The sequence below is a fragment of the Crotalus tigris genome, unplaced genomic scaffold (assembly GCF_016545835.1).
Source record: "Crotalus tigris isolate CLP2741 ecotype Arizona unplaced genomic scaffold, ASM1654583v1 scf7180000018073.2002930, whole genome shotgun sequence".
Classification (NCBI taxonomy): Eukaryota; Metazoa; Chordata; class Lepidosauria; order Squamata; family Viperidae; genus Crotalus; species Crotalus tigris.
In genome coordinates, this window is record NW_024096808.1 from 1,012,521 (window position 1) to 1,032,248 (window position 19,728).

The 19,728-nt window shown below is 33.8% G+C and overlaps 1 protein-coding gene across 10 annotated transcripts in view; it reads left to right on the forward strand.

The window, feature by feature from the left end:
* Nucleotides 1-19,728, forward strand: part of FAM184A (family with sequence similarity 184 member A) — a 52,120-nt gene that overhangs the window by 11,623 nt on the left and 20,769 nt on the right. For all 10 annotated transcript variants that reach the window (XR_005557196.1, XR_005557195.1, XM_039347424.1 and 7 more), the window contains 7 exons: nt 4,521-4,656; nt 7,152-7,333; nt 8,105-8,302; nt 11,451-11,573; nt 12,364-12,525; nt 13,530-13,651; nt 14,044-14,194. Coding sequence is in view for 8 of the 10 variants with exons in the window: in XM_039347424.1 (XP_039203358.1) it covers nt 4,521-4,656; nt 7,152-7,333; nt 8,105-8,302; nt 11,451-11,573; nt 12,364-12,525; nt 13,530-13,651; nt 14,044-14,194 (1,074 nt within the window). In the remaining 2 variants the exon portion in view is untranslated. The remainder of the gene's footprint in view (nt 1-4,520; nt 4,657-7,151; nt 7,334-8,104; nt 8,303-11,450; nt 11,574-12,363; nt 12,526-13,529; nt 13,652-14,043; nt 14,195-19,728) is intronic.

The following is a 19,728-nucleotide window of genomic DNA, read 5'->3' on the forward strand; positions in this document are numbered from 1 at the left end:
TTGTAATTGTATTGTCCATATCTTTTCCTAATTTTTCTTGGAATAGATATTCTTAATGGAAATAATAATGGCATGTTGAAGAATGGAACTGAAAATGCTTACTAAATAAAAACCACTAAATACTGAATTGGATAAAAGTTACAATATCGATATGTTGTGTTTATGGAATGACTGTGATTTTTCTAAAGATGTGAAGTTTTTATCTGTACCTGACAATTGGAGGAAGGCTGTTCATAGTTCACTAATACAAAGGAAAACAGCAAATTTTATTAAGGCTAACTGGAAAGATGCTTGGAAGAATTATGATTGAAAGTTATAAAATGTGACAATGGGTAAAAGCTGTGAAGTACTGTGTGTAGGATATGTAGATTAATGTAATGTGTAGGCAATGTGTGTAGACTAGATTTTTGCTCTTTAGAAAGATACAAAAAAATGCATGAATAAGAGAAAGTTTATGTACATTTGTTGATTTAGAGAAAGCATATGATGCAGTGAATTGGTTGAAATCTAAAAAGCATTTAGATTTTTTAATGCAATAAATAGCATGCATGTAAAAATCAGTATATCAAAGACCAAGGATGTTATATTTGATAGGACAAAAAGAGCTATAGTGAATTGTATATAAATAAAAATATATCAAGTGGATGAATATATATATATATATATTTGGTAGAATATTTAGTAAAGATGGAGAAATTTTACATGCAAATGCTAGTTTGAAACCATGGGTAGTGTTTTTTCTCTTCTGAAAATAATATATGTTAATGTTGAAAGAAGTGAAGATGACTGCATATAATAGTATGCAAACACCCCACTTTGTTATATTGTAGAAAGAGCTAAGTGTGTCAGGAAAAGTATAAAAATAATTTGGATGCAGTAGAAATAGACATTGAATTACCAAAAGTCAGGCCTGCTATGTTTGAAGATGGGTCTCCCTAGTTTGAATATGGGTCTCCCTAGCACTATCCCACAATCACACTGGCTGATGAGGAAAGAAATTAGAAATAGAGGAAAACTGAAAAAGTCATGGCTGGATGGAGATGAAATTCTGAAAAAAGGATAAGTTATAGAACAAAGCGCAGAGTATTAGGCAGTGTAAAATCAAGGTAAAAAGCAAGAATGGTTTGCAAGGAGAGAAAGATATGGAATAGTATAGTAAAGATATGTACTAGTTTTAGCTATATTTGCTCTCCTTTTTCTTATTTCATACCTTTAATTTCTTTGGTTTACAATAGGTTTACATTGTATACCTTGAAAATACGTATGTTTGCACAAATGGCCACAAAGGGGAGGAATAATTTATCTTTATTAACTATTTTGTACCAATAATATTGAATATCACTTTTTATTCTTTTCCTATCCCTAAATTAAAAATTCTGTTTTTAGAGATTCATATTGCTTATTTTTTACATTACCTATCTTTCTGCAACTTTTTAAAGCAACTGGCTGTAGCTGCAGAATCCTGGAAAATGATGCATTTCACTTAAGAGTTGCAGACAGATCTAAATGAGGACCATGCATATTCCAGGATACCCGTTTGCCTTCAAATCTAAAGCCCTACACAGCCCTAGTATATATTAATTACATCATTAAATGCATTTCTATTTCCTGTAGCTCAGTTACTAATATTTCCTCACATTTTAAGAATTACTGAGTGATTTTAGCCTGTCATTCCCTGGCAGACAACTTGCTTACAGAATAAAATCCCCTGTATATTGCCCTGAAATGTAGAAGTGTAGTCAGGAGTCACAGGAGGCAAGAGCTCTTTCCCAGAGGGCAAAGAGACAGCAGAATTTGGAATGTCTGGTAGGTAGGAAGAGAGCAAGGTCAGACCTTCCCTGGTAATTCATGGAGTATGTTTTGGTTATTGCAGATAGTTGTTTTCATCTGGCAAGAATTTGTTTTTAGGCAAGCAATAATAAAGAAACTACTTAGAAGTAACCCTTGGTTGTTTGGACCTGACGCCTAGGGAAAATATAGGCTATAAAGAAATAAATAGCTACTTGAAATTCCAGCACATACAGATTCCCTAACTATAATTCACCCATAACTGAGATCCTTTGAGTGGTCTCTGTGCCTGTTTGCATTGTTACTGCTATGATATAGAATGTGAATAAAGGTAGTGTTCAACTTACAACCAGATTTGGGTTTGGAAATTATGTCATAAATTGGTGCAGTCATAAAGAGAGTCATTATGTGTCCAGACCTGATTTTATGACCATTTTTATCACAGTTATTAAGTGAATCAAACTACTATGGTAATTAATGAATCACTTGGTGGTTAAGTGAATCATAGTAGGAGAAGAGCAGGCAGAGCTGGGGGATGGAGTTAAACGAATCATCCTCCTAGAGTCATTATGTTCCCACAAACAGCCTAAGTTCAGTCCCCCTTGAAGTCATTGATTGTTATCTGGTGCTGGTTGTTATCTGGTGCCCGTTTAGTGTTGAATTTTGTTAGCTAGATTCTTGTGTGTAGCCTTGAGCAATAAAGGTTGAACTGCAATTTAATGCATGGCTCTGATTCTTTGTGTCACATAGTCAAGTAAGTAAATCCAACTTTAGCAATTGACTTTGCTTGTTGGAACCAGGTTGGGAAGATTGCAAATTGTGATCACATGACAGCACAACCTGCAACCATCGTAAATGCTACATGGTTGCCAAGCACCTGAATTGTGATCACATGACCACAGGGATGGGGTGGTCATAACTTCTAGGACAGGTTGTAGGTCACTTTTTCCAAGACCATTGTAATTCTGAACTATTGTTAAACGAATGGTCGTAGTCAAGTATTTCCTGTATAGTTTATTTTAAAATAAGGAGTTCTGATAGTGCAGTGATTAGAATGCAGTATTGCGGGCAAACTCTACCCACAACCTGGAGTTTTAATCTGACGGGGCTCAATCCTTACGTCCTTTTGAGGTTGGTAAAATGAGGACTCAGATTGTTAGGGACAATATGCTGACTTTGTAAACCAGCCAGTGTGTGTGTAAAGCATTATGAGGCAGTATATAAGTCTAAGTTCTATTGCTATTTATCTGCATAATTCATTTGATTTTCTTTCTACAATATTGAGTAATTTTAAGTATTTTGTACTTGGAAATGTAGGAAAGAATATTGTACTAAATGTTAATTTTTGCCCAATGGTGTTTTCACTCTCATCTTGCATTTTAAACACTTACAAGTTTTACCTTGTTGTCATCTAACACAGCCTGAAGAGATGATCAAAACAGTATATAATTCTGATTTGTAATCAGTAACATATTTATTCATTGGTTTCAATCTTGCTTCTAAGCTGCATTTTAAATTGCCATGGGTTCTTTTAATAGATTTTCATTTTTAATGGAAATTAATATCTATTCTAATTAACATTTATTTCACATTTTAAATGAGTTTTTCCTTAGGGCAAAATGCTAACCTATCTACAATATTATTGGAATATTTAGTATGACTTGTCAAAATATCCTTAGCATTTTTTTTAATATATCATTACTTAGTAACTATATTATATGAGGCCTTTTTGACACTTCACAAAGACTGTGAAATTCTGTTTTAAAGAATTCTCTTTTAATGAACCTATTTGATTTATCCAACAGCTTTTGGAATTTTGATATTAACTAATCTTTTTATAATTTACTCTTTTCAGTGTATTTCTTTTATAATATAATGATAAAATTATAAAATTTTATAATATTGCAATTACAAAGTATAATACAGCTTTCTATTCTGTCAGTAGAAGAATAAAATTGCTGTATTTTCAGCAATTTATCCTCCCTTTGTATCTATCTGCTTTGCATTGGATGAGATTATTCTGGGTAAGAGATTGTAGTAGGGCTACACAGAAAGGTAGAAAACTGTTGAAATTTTTTTCCCTTCTTTTGCATATGAAATTAGTTTGCTAGTGGAGGGACATTTATCATATTCCACACAATATTTTATTTTAAATGGCCCTCATACAGGTTTTTATGACTAAAATACAGCCCAGATTTGAAGAAAATATTCCTCTAAACGGCAATATCATAAAAATGAAATAAATCCAGGTTTTTTTCTATTTGAATAAACATTTAAATAAAATCTTGCATTATCTCTGGCCTAATGTTAAACATAGCAACTGCTTTAGAATTGACATAACATTTCATGTATTTTTTCAATTTGATGCAGAATAGTGCTATTAAATGTTTTACTTTTAATCATAGTTCTTAGGTCCAGTTCACTATGTAGTACATATGCACTCATTTTTCACTAATTAATCACAGATAATTATGTACTATTGTGAATAATATAAGTAATGCACATTTACCAGAATATCTTTGTTACTAAAAGTGAAAGTGTAGGCATATATTTGACAGACTTCTATGCAAAAGTCATATAGAACTTATGGAAATTTCAGAACTGACAAACTGAATGCAAATATACATAAGCAAGGAAGTTACAGAATATTTGTTTTGTATATTGATAATATCCCTCTATGTTCAACTTTTAGATTTACAATACAGTTTTAATAATTTTCTCTGTTCTCTTAGGCTCTTCAAAAACAACTAGATGATGTCAAAGAGGAAGAAATGTCATTGTTAAGCAAACACAAAGAGGTTGAAATTGAGTTAGCAGCTGCAAGAGAGCGCTTACAACAACAAGCCACAGACCTAGTGCTAAAAGCTAGTATGTGTGTATGTTTCTATTTGTATATAATCCATTTTAAGTTATTGTGGTTAGAATGTTTGTTCCTAGATAACATTTGATGCATAAGACAAATGCTAACTTTTTCATACAAAAGTATCTTTATTTCTTATTTTTATTAAGAAATAATTTTATTTGTTTCAGTCTCTGTTTTCATTGCTTAGGCAAAATATCAGATCCAGCAGAATCTGTAGGATTCAGTATTCAGTAAGGCTTAGTACTAGCAAATATGCAGATGATTGCAGTCTTATGACATAAGCCTTACTTAGCCAATGTCCTCCCTACAGAAATGTTGGCAATATTAATCTAATTTGGGGAAGCATGGTCTGAATTATTTTTCATGTTTTTCTGGAAATATTTTATAGTTTGAATTTTACAAAATACTTATAAAATGTGTTATGAAGAACTAAGAATTAAGTGTAGTTGATTTAAATATAACATGCAAAAATGAATATTTAAAGAGTCCATTTGAACAAAATATCCCAGCTAAAATAATTATGACAGATACTAAGTAGATACTATCATCTGACTATTACAATGGCCTAGTTCTCTTTTTTAAACTGTTTGGATTTCTGATACCTGTTATTTTGTACATGAAATGATATACCATGTTTCATTCAAATTATTATCCCACATCTGACTTCTTATGTGAAAAACTATAAGGTTAATTGTGAATTTTGCTGCAGTCACACGCTGTAGTGTTTTGTTCTTTATTAGCTCTGCGCATTACTCAGCTAATATTGGTATTGGATACTGCTCTCATCTGTTCCAACTAACAAAGCTAGAACTGGCAGATTATGGGTATTATTAACATGCGAAGGAACACAGGTTTTCAACCTTTGTCTTAAGTAATTGAGTAAAGCAGGCATGTCAGACTGCTGGCCTGCAGGCCGGATGCATCACAACAAAACCGCGCCTACCCCATTGCCAGCAATGGGGGAAAAGTCACAATATGTCGCACGACGTCACATGACTCACGAATCTGACATGCCTGGAGTAAAGGATCCTTTACCTTTTTACCCTTAATATGTTATATTGGGCATTTCTCTATTTTATTTGTTTTGACAATTGAAGATATTGGAAATAGACACTGTATTCCACCCCAACTGAGGAAACAAGGGGAATTCATAATGCATAATGCACAATGTCTTCAAAATGTCCGTAGATCCGTCTTTCAGCATCTCACCACTGTTTCCTAGGATCAGCTGCTTAAGATAGCTGCCTCATTACACTTAAATTCTGAAAAAAAATTGAAGTCATTTTGACACAATTTTTCTAAAAATGAAACTAAAACTCTTGAAACAACGTCACATGATGTGTTGCGACGTATCGTGACTTTTTTTCCATTACCGGCAATGGGGTAGGTACAGTTTTGGCATGACGCAGGTCTGCAGTTTGACATCCCTGCCTTAATGTGTTTCCAATTATATAGACATTGATATATTTTTTTAAAAAAGTGTGGTATATAACAAACCAGAGAACTATGTCTTTTTGATAGTACCTTACTTTTACAACATTTTTGGAGCAGAGTTTGGTTTGCATTATATGGGAAACCTAATAAATAAGCAGTCTATTATAAAGATAAACATTTCTATCTCCTATCCAGCTAACACAATTTTGTTTAGCAAGTAATAGCAAAATATATATATTTTCCACAATATATATAGTTACTTTCAGATTATTAGTATTTTGAAAAACTGCTTAATAGTAGCATTGTAGAAAAAATAAATGTCTATAATAAAAGATGTAAATCCATATATTATAAATATGATTCAAACATTTTAAAGGTACAAAAAAAATCAGACAGTCTGTATATAGCTCTTGTCTAATTTAAGACAAGCAATTCAACTTTAAATCATGGAAGGTCTATGTGATAACATCATAGAAATACTTTGTGGAGTTGGGATAGTGCTGATGGAAGGTGAACTGAAATATTTTTGCTTCTACATGTATCTGATTGCAATTTTGTCTGAGATAATATGGTATTGTAACTAGAATTAATTCTTTTTAAAAACATCTGTTTTTATGAGGAGCTTTATTCACTAATTCTCTTACTATGAAACAAGTAGCATCATAGTAGGAGATCAGGAGCTAAACCATGAAAATATGTACAAAAAGGAACAAAGTAACCTTCCTTCAGATTTCAGCCTGCCTAGTATTGTACTTCTGGTCAATGAATCAAGTCTAACATTGTATGATATTATAGTGAGGCATTCCAGAATATCTCCTGTTTCAAATTTGTCCCCATAATGAGTGAGATTAAGCCAAAGTCTGTATAACCATTGTTCACTGAATAAATTAATGCCTGGATTCATACAATACCTGGAGTTATCATCTGTGGTTTATATTCTCACAACCCAGTAAGTTAAAACCAGCCACATTATAGCTTGGTACATAATGTGAACCAGGCCAGTATGAGAAGCCATTCAAATACAAATATTAATATTCCAGAAGTACTTAATGCTTCATTTTTACAGGTCATGTTGGAATGCTCCAAGCTACTCAAATGACTCAGGAAGTCACAATATCTGATTTGGAATCAGAAAAATCCAGATTAAAGGAGAAATTGTCTCAGCTGGAAGAGGAAAGAAATGTGTTACACAGTAAAACACAAAGTCTGGATGAAAGACAAAGGCAGCAACTTGTTATACTGGAGAAGGTAAAATATTCATGGGTGGGTTACAAATGAAAACTCATATTGTGTAGATTTTATGTAAATATGAAAACTATTTGTTCTCTCTCTTTGAATGGCCTCCATATTCAAAAGCGTCACTTCACTTGCATAAAAGCTGCATTGCTTGAAAGGACACCATTTTTATCTTGGTACATAAGAACTAGTATCTTGAAGTCTGCTTGCACAACATATTACACAATTCAAGCTATTTCATTATTGTAAGCATTAGTTGCGCAAGGCGTTCATTACCAGTTTCTTAATACTCAATATGTGATATAACATACAACTGCTATTGCATAACTGATTAATCTACAAGCTGTTAGAAATATTTTGGGAGTTACAGTTAATGAGAACAAGGATGCTAAATATGCCAATAACCACCATCTTCCACTAAATGAGAGAAATAAGGTTTCATTAATATGTGGAAAAGGCAGGGGGAAATGCCAGATTTGTACTATAGAATACGAAAGGCTTGCATCCTCATTTAAGCTGAAATCTGCTTAAATGTGTAATAAAGATTCATATCTAGTTCTGTTATATTAAGTGAGCTATGTTCAGGTCAGCTGAAGGAGAGAATCTGATCTGCCTTATCATTCCCACATCATTAATATCTAAACTATGACATAGCTTAGATATTGCATGCATAGGACAAAACCACAATGGCATCTGAAGTGTAATGAACTCAAGAGCATACTGTATGGTTTTCAAAATACATTTATCTGATTTTGATTCTAAGTTGTATTGTTTAAATTAAAGAGAGTAAATGAAGCAAGGGAAACACAACAAGAATATTATGAAAAGGAGCTAATGAAATTGCAAGTTAAACTAGAAGGAGAGACTACACAGCTAAAAGAAGTTCATTCCAAGGCTTTGGAGGAGTTGGTATGGAAACATAATACTGCTCTTGAAGCAGCACATAACAATGCTAGCAAGGAAAAAAAGAAACTGCAAATGGTAAGCGAAAAATAAATTGCTATGATTGTTCCTGTTTTACTATAACAACATATGTTGAGTTGTTTTTAATTGTAATACAAAATCTCCATGAATACTAGATTTACTTCCCTTATGACTAATCCTAATATTAAATTCAGATTGTAGAATAATTTAGAAGAAATTAGGTCAAATCATCCAAGATACGGATGGTCATTTTGAATTTCCTTCTGTAGCACTTATTTGCTTCCTTCTTTAGGAGGGACACTTATTTCCTTTGGTAGAGATAAACTGCTTTTATTTTTGAAATGATAGTTCCTTTTTTCTCTTCTATATTTCTATAAAACTGCTGCAGCAGTTGTCCCAATTTTAATTACATGAAGAAAACAAAACATCAAAAAAAGAATCCATCATCATGAGAATGGTCCTACTTCTAAACAAATTAGCTGCCATTTATTCCTGCTCTCTGTTTCATGTGTGATATCCAAAGAGAAAATAGGTAACTCATTCATTTAACTAAGATTACTGAAGAAACTTTGGTCAGGGATTTTGTCAAAAACTTTTTGATAATGATGATGGAAGGGACCTTGGAGGTCATCTAGTCCAACCCCCTGCTCAGGGAGGAAACCTTATACCATTTCAGACAAATGGCTGTCCAGTCTCGCCTTAAAAACTTCCAGTGTTGGAGCATTCACAGCTTCTGGAGGCAAGTTGTTCCATTGATTAATTGTTCTAACTGTCAGGAAATTTCTCCTCAGTTCTAGGTTGCTTCTCTCTTTGGTTAGTTTCCATCCGTTGCTTCTTGTCCTGCCTTCAGGTGCTTTGGAGAATAGTTTAACTCCCTCTTCTTTATGGCACCCCCTGAGATATTAGAACACTGCTATCATGTCCCCCCTCATCCTTCTCTTCATTAAACTGGACATACCCAATTCCAGCAACCGTTCCTCATATGTTTTAGCCTCCAGTCCTCTAATCATCTTTGTTGCTCTTCTCTGTACTCTTTCTAGAATCTCAACATCTTTTTTACATCGTGGTGACCAAAACTGGATGCAGTATTCCAAGTGTGGCCTTAACCAAGGCATTGTAAAGTGGTATTAACACTTCACATGATCTTGATTCTATCCCTCTGTTAATGCAGCCTAGCACTGTGTTGGCTTTTTTGGCAGCTGCAACACACTGCTAGCTCATATTTAAATAATTGTCCACTAGAACTCCAAGATCCCTCTCACAGTTACTACTATGGAGTGAGGTACCACCTATACTATGCCTGTACGTTTGTTTTTTCTTGCCTAAATGTAGAACCTTACTTTTTTCACCATTGAATTTCATTTTGTTAGCGCCCAGTATTCAAGTCTGTCAAGATCCTCCTGTATCTTAAGCCTGTCTTCTGGGAGTGTTGGCTATTCCTGCCAGCTTGGTGTCGTCTGCAAATTTGATGAGTTCCATCTATCCCCTCATCCAAATCATTGATGAAGATGTTGAAGAGCACTGGGCCCAGAACAGAGCCCTGGGGCACCCCACTACACACTTCCCTCTAAATAAGCTATCCACTAAATCTTCCTACATATTACTTCATATTAAAACACTAAAAAGTAAAAAAAAAAAAATGGGGGAGATTTGGCAGCTTCTTTTTATTAAGCTGCAGTTTGCCCAACCCATCTACCTGTAGATTTAGGTCTAATGCTCCAGCTGTGAAATTACTGAACAGAATGAACATGGCAGTAGTTATCCATATTTTTGATAAAACCTGATTTTATTTAATTTAAATGACTTATATGGCCACCCTTCCTATGTACCATAACCCTGGTCAACCCATTGAAAGAGCAATAAAAACATAGACAATGAAACCAGCACCAAAACTCCTGGTAGCCCAAAGCAAGCACTTCTCCATACAAGTAGCCCTTGACTGATGACCATTCACTTAATGATGGTTCAAGGTTATGGTGGCCTCAAAAAAAAGTGACTTATAACTCATACTTGTGCTTATGAAAGTCACATCCTCAGTGGTCACATGATTTTAGTTGGGATGCTTGGCGACTGGTCACATTTACAACCGGTTGCAGTGTCCTGTGGTCATGTTATCATGATTTGTAATCTTTTTTGCCAATTTCCAACAAAAAAAGTGATTTCACTTAACAACTGCCATAAAAATTATCATAAAATTGGGTCTGACCACAATGATTTACTATAGAAATTTCAGTTCCAATTGGTATCATAAGTCAAGGACTACTGTATAGCAATATTTAGATTAATCAGGCTCCACCATCACCCTTGAGGGAAGAGTCCGTTTTTCAAGGCTTTCTAGAAGGAGAGAAGAGTGGGGGTCTGCTAGAGGTCGTGGGGGAGGATGTTCCACAGGGCAGGAAGTTCTACAGAGATGTGGTGCTTTCTAGTCCACCAGATGGCAACAGTTGAGGAAAGAGATAAGGACCTCACCTGTCCTGTTTGACATTTTAGAAATGTACCATTAGGGAGAGAGATAGCCTTGCATATAGCCTGATCTTGTACCATACAGGGCCTTAAAGGTGATAACCAATACTTTGAATTTCATCCAGAAAGAAACTAGAAGCCAGAGTACTTCATGCAGCAGAGGTGTAAAGGGGTCTTGACTGATGAATTATCAATCTCAATCCTTCTAGGCCAGTGGTTCTCAATCTTTAGAGACCGGCGACCCCGGTCATGAGCAGGCGGTGCGCATGCGCAGCGGCGCGCATGCGCAGCGGCACCCCATGCGCCACCTGCATGGCGCACATGCGCGACGGCGCCTCCTGCATGCTGCACATGCGCAGCGCCCCCCTGCGCGGCGCACATGCACGGGGCCGCCCCCTGCGCGGCGCACATGCACGGGGCCGCCCCCTGCGCGGCGCACATGAGCGGTGCCACCCCCTGCGCCAGCTGAGAAAAAAATGGCGGATCGCGTTTGGCGACCCCTGTGAAATGGTCATTCGACCCCAAATGGGGTCGCGACCCACAGGTTGAGAACCGCTGTTCTAGGCTTTAAGGTTATCTAGAGAGGATTGCCTTAGATTCATTTGCTCTCTGAAGCCCATTTCTGGATTATATGGGAGATTGAGTAGGAAAACAGAATATAAGTCGTTAAGCAATATTTGAAGAATATAATCAATAAACAGCAGAAGACTTAACATTTTTCTGCCTTGTTTTGTTTTTTAAGGAGCTGGAGCAGCAATTTGAGAAAGAGAAACAACGTTTTGAAGATGAGAAGAATCAACTCCGACAGCAGTTGGCAAGCCTAAGGGAAGAACTGACAACAAAATTGACTTCCTCCAATCAGGAGGTAAGAACCAACACAATCATATTACCAAAAAGCTGTATGCATTCAACTATGTTTAATTATTAATGTTTTTTCTTAATTGGTATTTTAGACTTGGATTCATTCTGTTCTGCTTCTTTCTGGCTAAAAGAACAATTCTGTAAATATTTTTTTATATTTTTTTATTCATGGTGTATATTTTATAAACTATGTTGAAAGAAATGTGTTCTTTTAGTGCTAGAATTTTAGATCACTAACAAAACTAATAGGCTACCCATTCAATACTATTTTACATATGGAATTCAATATCACAAGTGATAATATTAATCACTGATTTGGATTCTGAGTGTTATACACATATATGCACATGCATAGAGATTACAGATTAATTTCTGCTGTCAAATGCGGTCAACATTGTATGTTTTCTGGCTAGGCACTATTATCATTGGACTTCCTTTGGGGAGGATTATTCCCTCATTTCTTCCCTCAGATCTTGATACAACTTTTCACAGTATTTTCTATCAGAACACATGATGCTGGTAAAAAATATGTTATTTATTACCAGCATCACTTAACATATACATAAGGTTGTATGTGTTTAGTTCTTCTAAATGGATAATGGAAATGAATGTTAGAGATATATTATCTCTTTGTTTTATATGATTTAAGAACAATTAGTTAATTTTGGGTTCAGTAGATGAAAATGAAGATTGAAAAATAAGATAATTTGTGAGAATCTGAATATACATTCATCAAACACAAATCTGATTTCTTTTTTTTAACAAACTTACATTATTTTCTTTCTGTATTATAGGTGGAGCATCTACAGGATGTCTTAAAGAAAAGTGAGCAGGGCCTTAATACTGCAGAAGGACAGATTTCTAGCCTTCAGGAAACCCAAGAAATATTGCAAAAAGAATTAGAATTAACCCAGACAAAACTGAGAGAAACCACTGACTCCTTGTATAATGTTGAGGTAAATGCAGAAGTCTATCATATGTATCCATTCTATTAGGCAAATTCAGGTGGTCATACGACCTTCCATGCAATATATGGAGAAATCTTTTATTTAATTTATTTAATATGACAATGGTTTTCAGCTTGTTTAAAAGGGTATTAGACAAATTAAGGAAAATTGTCTATTAAATAATGCTTGCTAATACAATTGTTTGCAACCTCAGGGTTTATAATAGATATACCATTGTAACAGCTAGCAGGAGCAAATGAAAGTGTTGCTTTCATCTTCTGCTTGTGGATTTGCTAATTGACCATAAGATGATGGTTTCATTTAGCAAATATTGTTATCTTCCATATATAGGTCAGCTACTGGTTGAGCTATGGGTAAAGGTCTGTCTTATATACATAACAATATTTTGCAAAACTGTTGTTATAATTATAGACAGGATTCGGTAATGTCCCTTCTAATATCTACATGAAGCCAATGGATGAGCTTATCCATGACTATGTGGTAGGGTATCATCAATACGCTGCTACCAGCTATACATCTCTTAGTAAATTAAGTGAGCCGGTGAATATCTTAGTGTCCATAGTTTGTGAAGGACTGCATGGAGCACAGTAGGCTTTGGTTTTGGGGTCCTACTTGTTCCAGAGCTATGCCATTTTGGCATTTGGGATGGGATGCCATCTGGGATGGCACTAGTCCTGGGGATCTTTGAGAACTGGAGACATTCCTAGATAGCTCCACTATGATTGATAGTCCTCCTTTCTCTGTGGTATTTGTATATTTATTTTTTTCTATAATGGCCTCATTTTAACAATTACATTTTATCCTTTATCATGTTTTATTTTATTTATATGCTGTTTTATTTAATTGTATGCTATGTAGAGTTGCTTTGTATTTAATGGACAGCCACATTAAACATTTCCCTGTTAATATAAAAATACTTAAAATTCTGCATTTTGAAATGCATTAATGTTATTTCTTAGCATAATATTGTTATAGATATTTTTTATTTTAAGGGGGAGTTAAACCAGGAGAGACAGCACCATGAAGCAATGATTGTAACCATGAGGGAAGAGGAAAAATTAAAACTTGATAGAATGGCTCGTGATCTGGAAATAAAATGGACAGAAAATCTTCGGCAAGTATTATTTCCACTTATTTTCTCTTTTAAAGAAATGTGTATCTTAATAAATAGGAACTAATTTGATGCAATAGGTAAGGCATCTGGCTAGATACCAGGAGACCCTGAGTTCTATTCCTGCCTTAGGCATGAAGCCTGTTGAATGACTTTGGATCATTCGCTTTCTCTTAACTCAAAGGCAATGGCAAACCATTTTAGAAAATCTTGTGAAGAAAACTGTAGGGACTAGTCCAGGTAGTCCCAAGAGTCAATAACCGATTCAAAGGAACAAATATATAGCTTAATACAATAATGTTTTGACCAAGACTGTGCATTTCAACAAGGCTTCTACAATGTTTTAAATAGTAGAATAAGTTTTAGCTTTGCCTTTTTTTTTCTTTTTTTTTTAGGCAGGAATGTACAAAACTTAGAGAGGAATTGAGACTTCAGCATGAAGAAGATAAAAAGTCAGCAATGACACAACTCTTGCAGCTAAAGGAGAGAGAGAAAAATGTCGCCAGAGATAGCTGGCAGAAAAAAGTGGAAGAACTTTTGGATCAGGTAACCAGAATAATTAATTTCACTTTTAGATTATTGAAGTGAGATTTTTTTGTTGCAAAATTAATCCTCTTAAAAATTGATAAGAATACTTGTTAAATTTGATAAAAATGTGTAGATTTCTCTGACCTTGTATGTATATATGACTCAATATTTTTAAATTTTTAAAAATAGGAACATGCCATACAACCAGCACACTAGAATGCTGGCTATAAAGGTTATGGCATCATTCAGTTCCGTCCATGTTACTTTAAAAAAAACAGGCAGGGTTCTATTCTATACTGTATTTTATAGTAAATAGATTAATAAGTTCTAGACAAATAAATCAGTATGTTCGATTAGAGAGTTGCAAAAATCACAGTACTTGGACAGGAAGGGATTTATGGAATCTTATTCCAGTATAGGTAGTCCTTGACTTATAACCACAATTGAGCCCAAAATTTCCATTGCTAAGCAAGGCAGTTATTAAATGAGTTTTGCCACAGTGGTTAAGTGAATCACTGCAATTGTTAAATTAATAACATGGTTGTTAAGTGAATCTGGCTTCCCCATTGACTTTGTTTATCAAAAGGTCACAAAAGGTGATCACATGATCCTGGGTCACTGCAACTATCATAAATACATGCCTGTTACCAAACATCTGAATTTTGATCACGTGACCATAGGGATGCTGCAACAGTCGTAAGTGTGAAAAACAGCCATGTCACTTTTTTCGATGCTAAACTTTGAACAGTCACTAAATGAATGATTGTAAATTGAGGACTACCTGTATAATTTTTAGCTGATGCACACATTTCTTCTGCTAACAGACACTGGAGGAAGCATTTATCTTCTTTTATTCTGTCACGTGTTTTAAGAATTTCAAATTGAAGCCTTTTGTGTTTCTTTTTCTGAAAGAAGTAAGTTAATTTCAACCATTACAGCTAGTTATTGAAAACAATAGCAATAGATAGATGAACACAAATTAAAATGCTAAGAAATAGACATATACCCTAAGATTACATAGGATATGGGATGTACATTTCTGTGTTCAACTTACACATTTTAAAATTAAGTAGTAGCAAAACATAATTTTAATTCTGAAATCCTTTAGGACAATCCCAATAATTCCTAGGATTGGAAATTCTTCCAACAATACAAAAGTAAGATTCTATTGTTAGATCATTGCATAATAGCAAGAGTTCATGCTTTCCTCACTAAGAAAAAAAACTTGGTTGTAGACTATATAATGTCCAGTAAAATGAGCAGCCATACTGAATGAAGTTTGAACTTGGTCTTTAAAGTATGTATCTGGAAATATATCAGTGTAGTTAACCAAGGAGTTGTGGTTTCTTCTTCTTATAGTGTCAAAAATGATTTCACTTTCAGTAAAGTAAACAGATTTTGCCATTTGGCAGAGATCTCATAGTTTTTCTGGATTAGAATATTTTGTTGTGGGTGAGATTTTCTGAGTTAATTTTATTATTAACTAATTACTCCTATGAGATTGATTCAAGACAGCTACAAATAATAGTTTGATTAGTACATAATTTTAACAGTGAATTGTTCCCTTTGTAAATTGTGATTTTGATAAAACATTAATTAATAATTTAGGAAGTATATCATAGATCAGTAAGCATCTTAAGGTTCTTAATAATTTGATTGAAAGAACAAATGACTGGGAATGAATCATGTATCCAACAATGAAATTATTCATCATTCAATTTTAACAAATGTGGTCCTCATACCCATGTTGCATTTAATGTATATGGTAATGTACCACTTATACATGCTGACAGTACATATTTAGCTTGTTAATAAATGGCAGTATATAATAAATTTCAAATATAATTTTGCTATGGAGTAGATATAAAGAAAATTTCATATTTAAAGAAGAAAAGAAAGATTTTTTATGAATTAAGTTGAGATTGGTAATAGTAAATTATGATGCAAAATTATTTTAGAAGTAAAAAAATGTATATGTTCAGTACTGAAAAAAATATAGCTGAACTTTTTTTTCCAAATTTATAAACAGATATGCTAACAAATATATTTGCCAGTTTTTCAGGAATTTATTTATTAAATATGCAGAATACTGTTTGGGCTAAAAGATAAAATAATTTCATTTAGAAACCGCATATAATTCTGAAATGATTTATATATTTCTAAGTGTTCAGAAGATCTATAAGACCATAGCAAAACTGTTCTATATTAGTTTTTCTCAACATATTTCCTTTATCATATCAATATGAATGTTCTGTCTTTTACTGCCCTTTTTTAATTCCATCTTCTTAGTTATTTCTGAATTATTTCCTTTATTCTTGTGATCTTTTCTTCATAGCGGCACTATCTTGGTGAAGCTTTGCATAAATCTATCAGCAATGTAAGTGAATTGCACTTACAGTTTGTACGCAAGGGCATGCCTCTGCTTTTCAGCTTGCATACTGGGCAATGTTGCTTTAAAAACTAATCCTTTGAAATAAAATAATTAAAATATTTTTAGAAAGAGATTACGTATTTTCATAAAAAGCTGTGACCTGCATTCATTATGTCTATATTCATATTTGCTATCATATATCAGTCATTCTATATACTGAAAAGAAGCTTGCAGCTAATATATTTGCATTTTACATAGCCTTTTTATAAAGCATGAAGTAATGCAACTCATTTATGGATGAACAACTATAAATCTTGGACTTCTGATATTCAATTATTGTAGCAAATATTTTACAGGCAACTTCCTTTAATATGCCACAGTTTGGTAATGCAAAATATCTCTTGAGCTATAGTATCATAGATTTGTCTGGTATTTTTTTCCTGTTTGGTGCAATCCTATAGATGTTTTCTCAGAAATAAGAAATTTGAGATCAATGGTCAGGAGGTATAAGATTGCAATCTCCATGGCTGTAATTTTTGACAAGATTATAATCATGGCTTGCACTTTGAGATTATAATCATGGCTTGCACTTGTGTATGCTTAAAAGTAGCATACACATACCAAGAAATTTTATTCTGGCAGACTTTCAATTTTAAGCAAACTATTGGGTCATATGGATGTTCAATTCCAGGAAAAAATTTCAAAAATATTACAATACATGTATGTGTGCAATAAGCGGAGCAAATAACTGTTTGGGTTGCAGGTTGGAAAAAAAATAGTATTTCTTAATGTTAATGTTTATGTCTGTGACTAGAGTGGGGCAAAAAAGATTGTGACTGAAACTTTGGAACAATTGTTCCAACTTCTAAGTGATTGTTTAAAGTAATCAGATCTTGAAATTGAAATTGGCCCATTTCAAACCCATAGCACTTTCAGGGTACTGTTCCAAATCAGAATAAACATTCCAGTACCATGGCAAAATATTACAGTTTTGTAATTTTAGCCACTAAATACATTTACACTTCTGGCTTAAAAAAAGTAAAGTGTTAAGTTAAACATAAGAAAAAGATTAAAATATGCATTTCTATCCCAAAAATCAGTACAGATAGTCTTATGACCACATTTTAGCCCAAAATTTATGTTGCTAAGTGAGACAGTCATTAAGTAAATTTTGCCCCATAGTATGACCTTTTATGGTTGTTAAGTGAATTACTGCAGTTCTTAACTTAGTAATACAATTGTTGAGTGAATCTGGCTTCCCCATTGACTTTGCTTGTCAGAAGGTTGCAAAAGATGATCACATAATCCTGGGATACTGCAACTGTCATAAATATGAGTCAGTTGCCAAGCATCTGAATTTTGATCACACTACCATGGGGAGGTTTCAAAAGTGTGAAAAATTGACATGTCACTTTTTTCAGTGCCGTTGCAACTTTGAATGGTCACTAAACAAACTGTTGTAAAATAAGGACTACCTTTATTCAAAATATCAACACTAATTAATCCAGTTGAATTAATTTGATAGACTGCATGCTTCATACCTATTTTTTGTCAGTCTCCCTTATTTGTTTAATCTGCTTGACCCTATTACGTCCCCAAAACTGGTCTTGAGAAATTTGTAACGATGTGATATATAAAGCTACAGAAAGATTAGAGTTAAAGGTATTGGCAAACATTTGGCAGCCAAGATTGTGAGAGTAAAGCATTTTTCACAGATATAAAAGTACCACTGGGAATATTTCTGGGCAAACATCAATATTTCATGTAGCTTCACAAAATTTAGTAATCCTTGTTCCTGTTCATTTTTTAAAAGGGAATAACAAATTTATAAAATTGTTTCTTTGGTTAAATTGTTTATTTCATGCATGTTTGCATTTCACATTAAATATATCCTTACATTTAAAGGGGCTGAATGTAATTTGTTTTTTTGGGGGGGGGGATTTCTGTTTACATCAAACCATTAATTAAGTATAAAGTATGTTGCTTGTTATGGTAATACTGTATGTAGTTTTCATTAGTAATACATTGCTATTAGGGGTTTTATAAAGAACATGATTCATGTATAATCCTGATTAGTGCTGTGGAATGACCAAGTGAATATGGATCGTTTTCAAAGAAAAAAATAATAATGGGGCACTTGTGTGATTAGACTTCTAGTAAAGCCTTATTCAGTTCTAAGCTGAGTAGAGTAGAACAGAGCAAATGTAACAAAGATTCACTCCTGGGGTAAACATTGTTAAGCAATGTGAAGAATTTTAGTCTTTCCTTGTGTTTAGAAGTTCAGCGCTCAAATAGTGGGAAAAGGGCATCAAATTAGGCATGGGCATACTTTTACTATAGCTGTCAGTGCCACTGTTAAAAGCCATATTTTTTCTACGATAGCTATGCATCCCAAGGTATTTTTTTAGATTTTAGGAGCCGATTTCCCAGGAAAATACATGTTTGCATTTAAGAGGCATCGACGAAACAGTAAAAGGTGTAAGACCATATTTTCTATGATCACTTCCATTGGATTAATTTGAAATCTTATAACTATAAAAGCTTGATGCAATTTACATGAAACAGTATTAACTAATACTCTTCCCTTTAGAATTAGATATTATTTCATTGAACAAATCTAGAGACTTTTCTATCAACTTTAAAATTATTGTTACTCTTAAACACTAGTCAGCAATAAAGATTTCTGAACTCACATTCTCCATTGCTAGTACAAAGCAATATCATTTTTCCCCTGATTCATTTACTAAAGAGATATTAAGTTGAAAATTTCCAGAGATTCCATTTCCTCAAAGGCCTCCATAACAAAAATCTAGAATTTAGGAGAAATCCTCGTTTTAAAATCCATTGTTTCCATTTTTGTTCAACAATGAGATTTACAATAGGATGCATAGACAAGGGAATAAAGGAGAAACAAGATTGGTGAAAGAATACCCTTTTACCCTGCAGGTTTTTTGACTTTTTATAAATTTTCACTACATAAAGATTTTGTTCCTCCTCCTTGCTTCAAGACAACTATCTATCTGCCATGCAGTTTTTTTAACTAATGGTGATGGACTATCAATATAAATTATATAGCTTTCTGTTGCTCTAAATGTTACAGCAATTGATTAAATAATATATATTATAGCTATTAGGTAGGCTTTTTTTAAAAAATCAAGAACCTAGGGGAGCCATTGCCTCA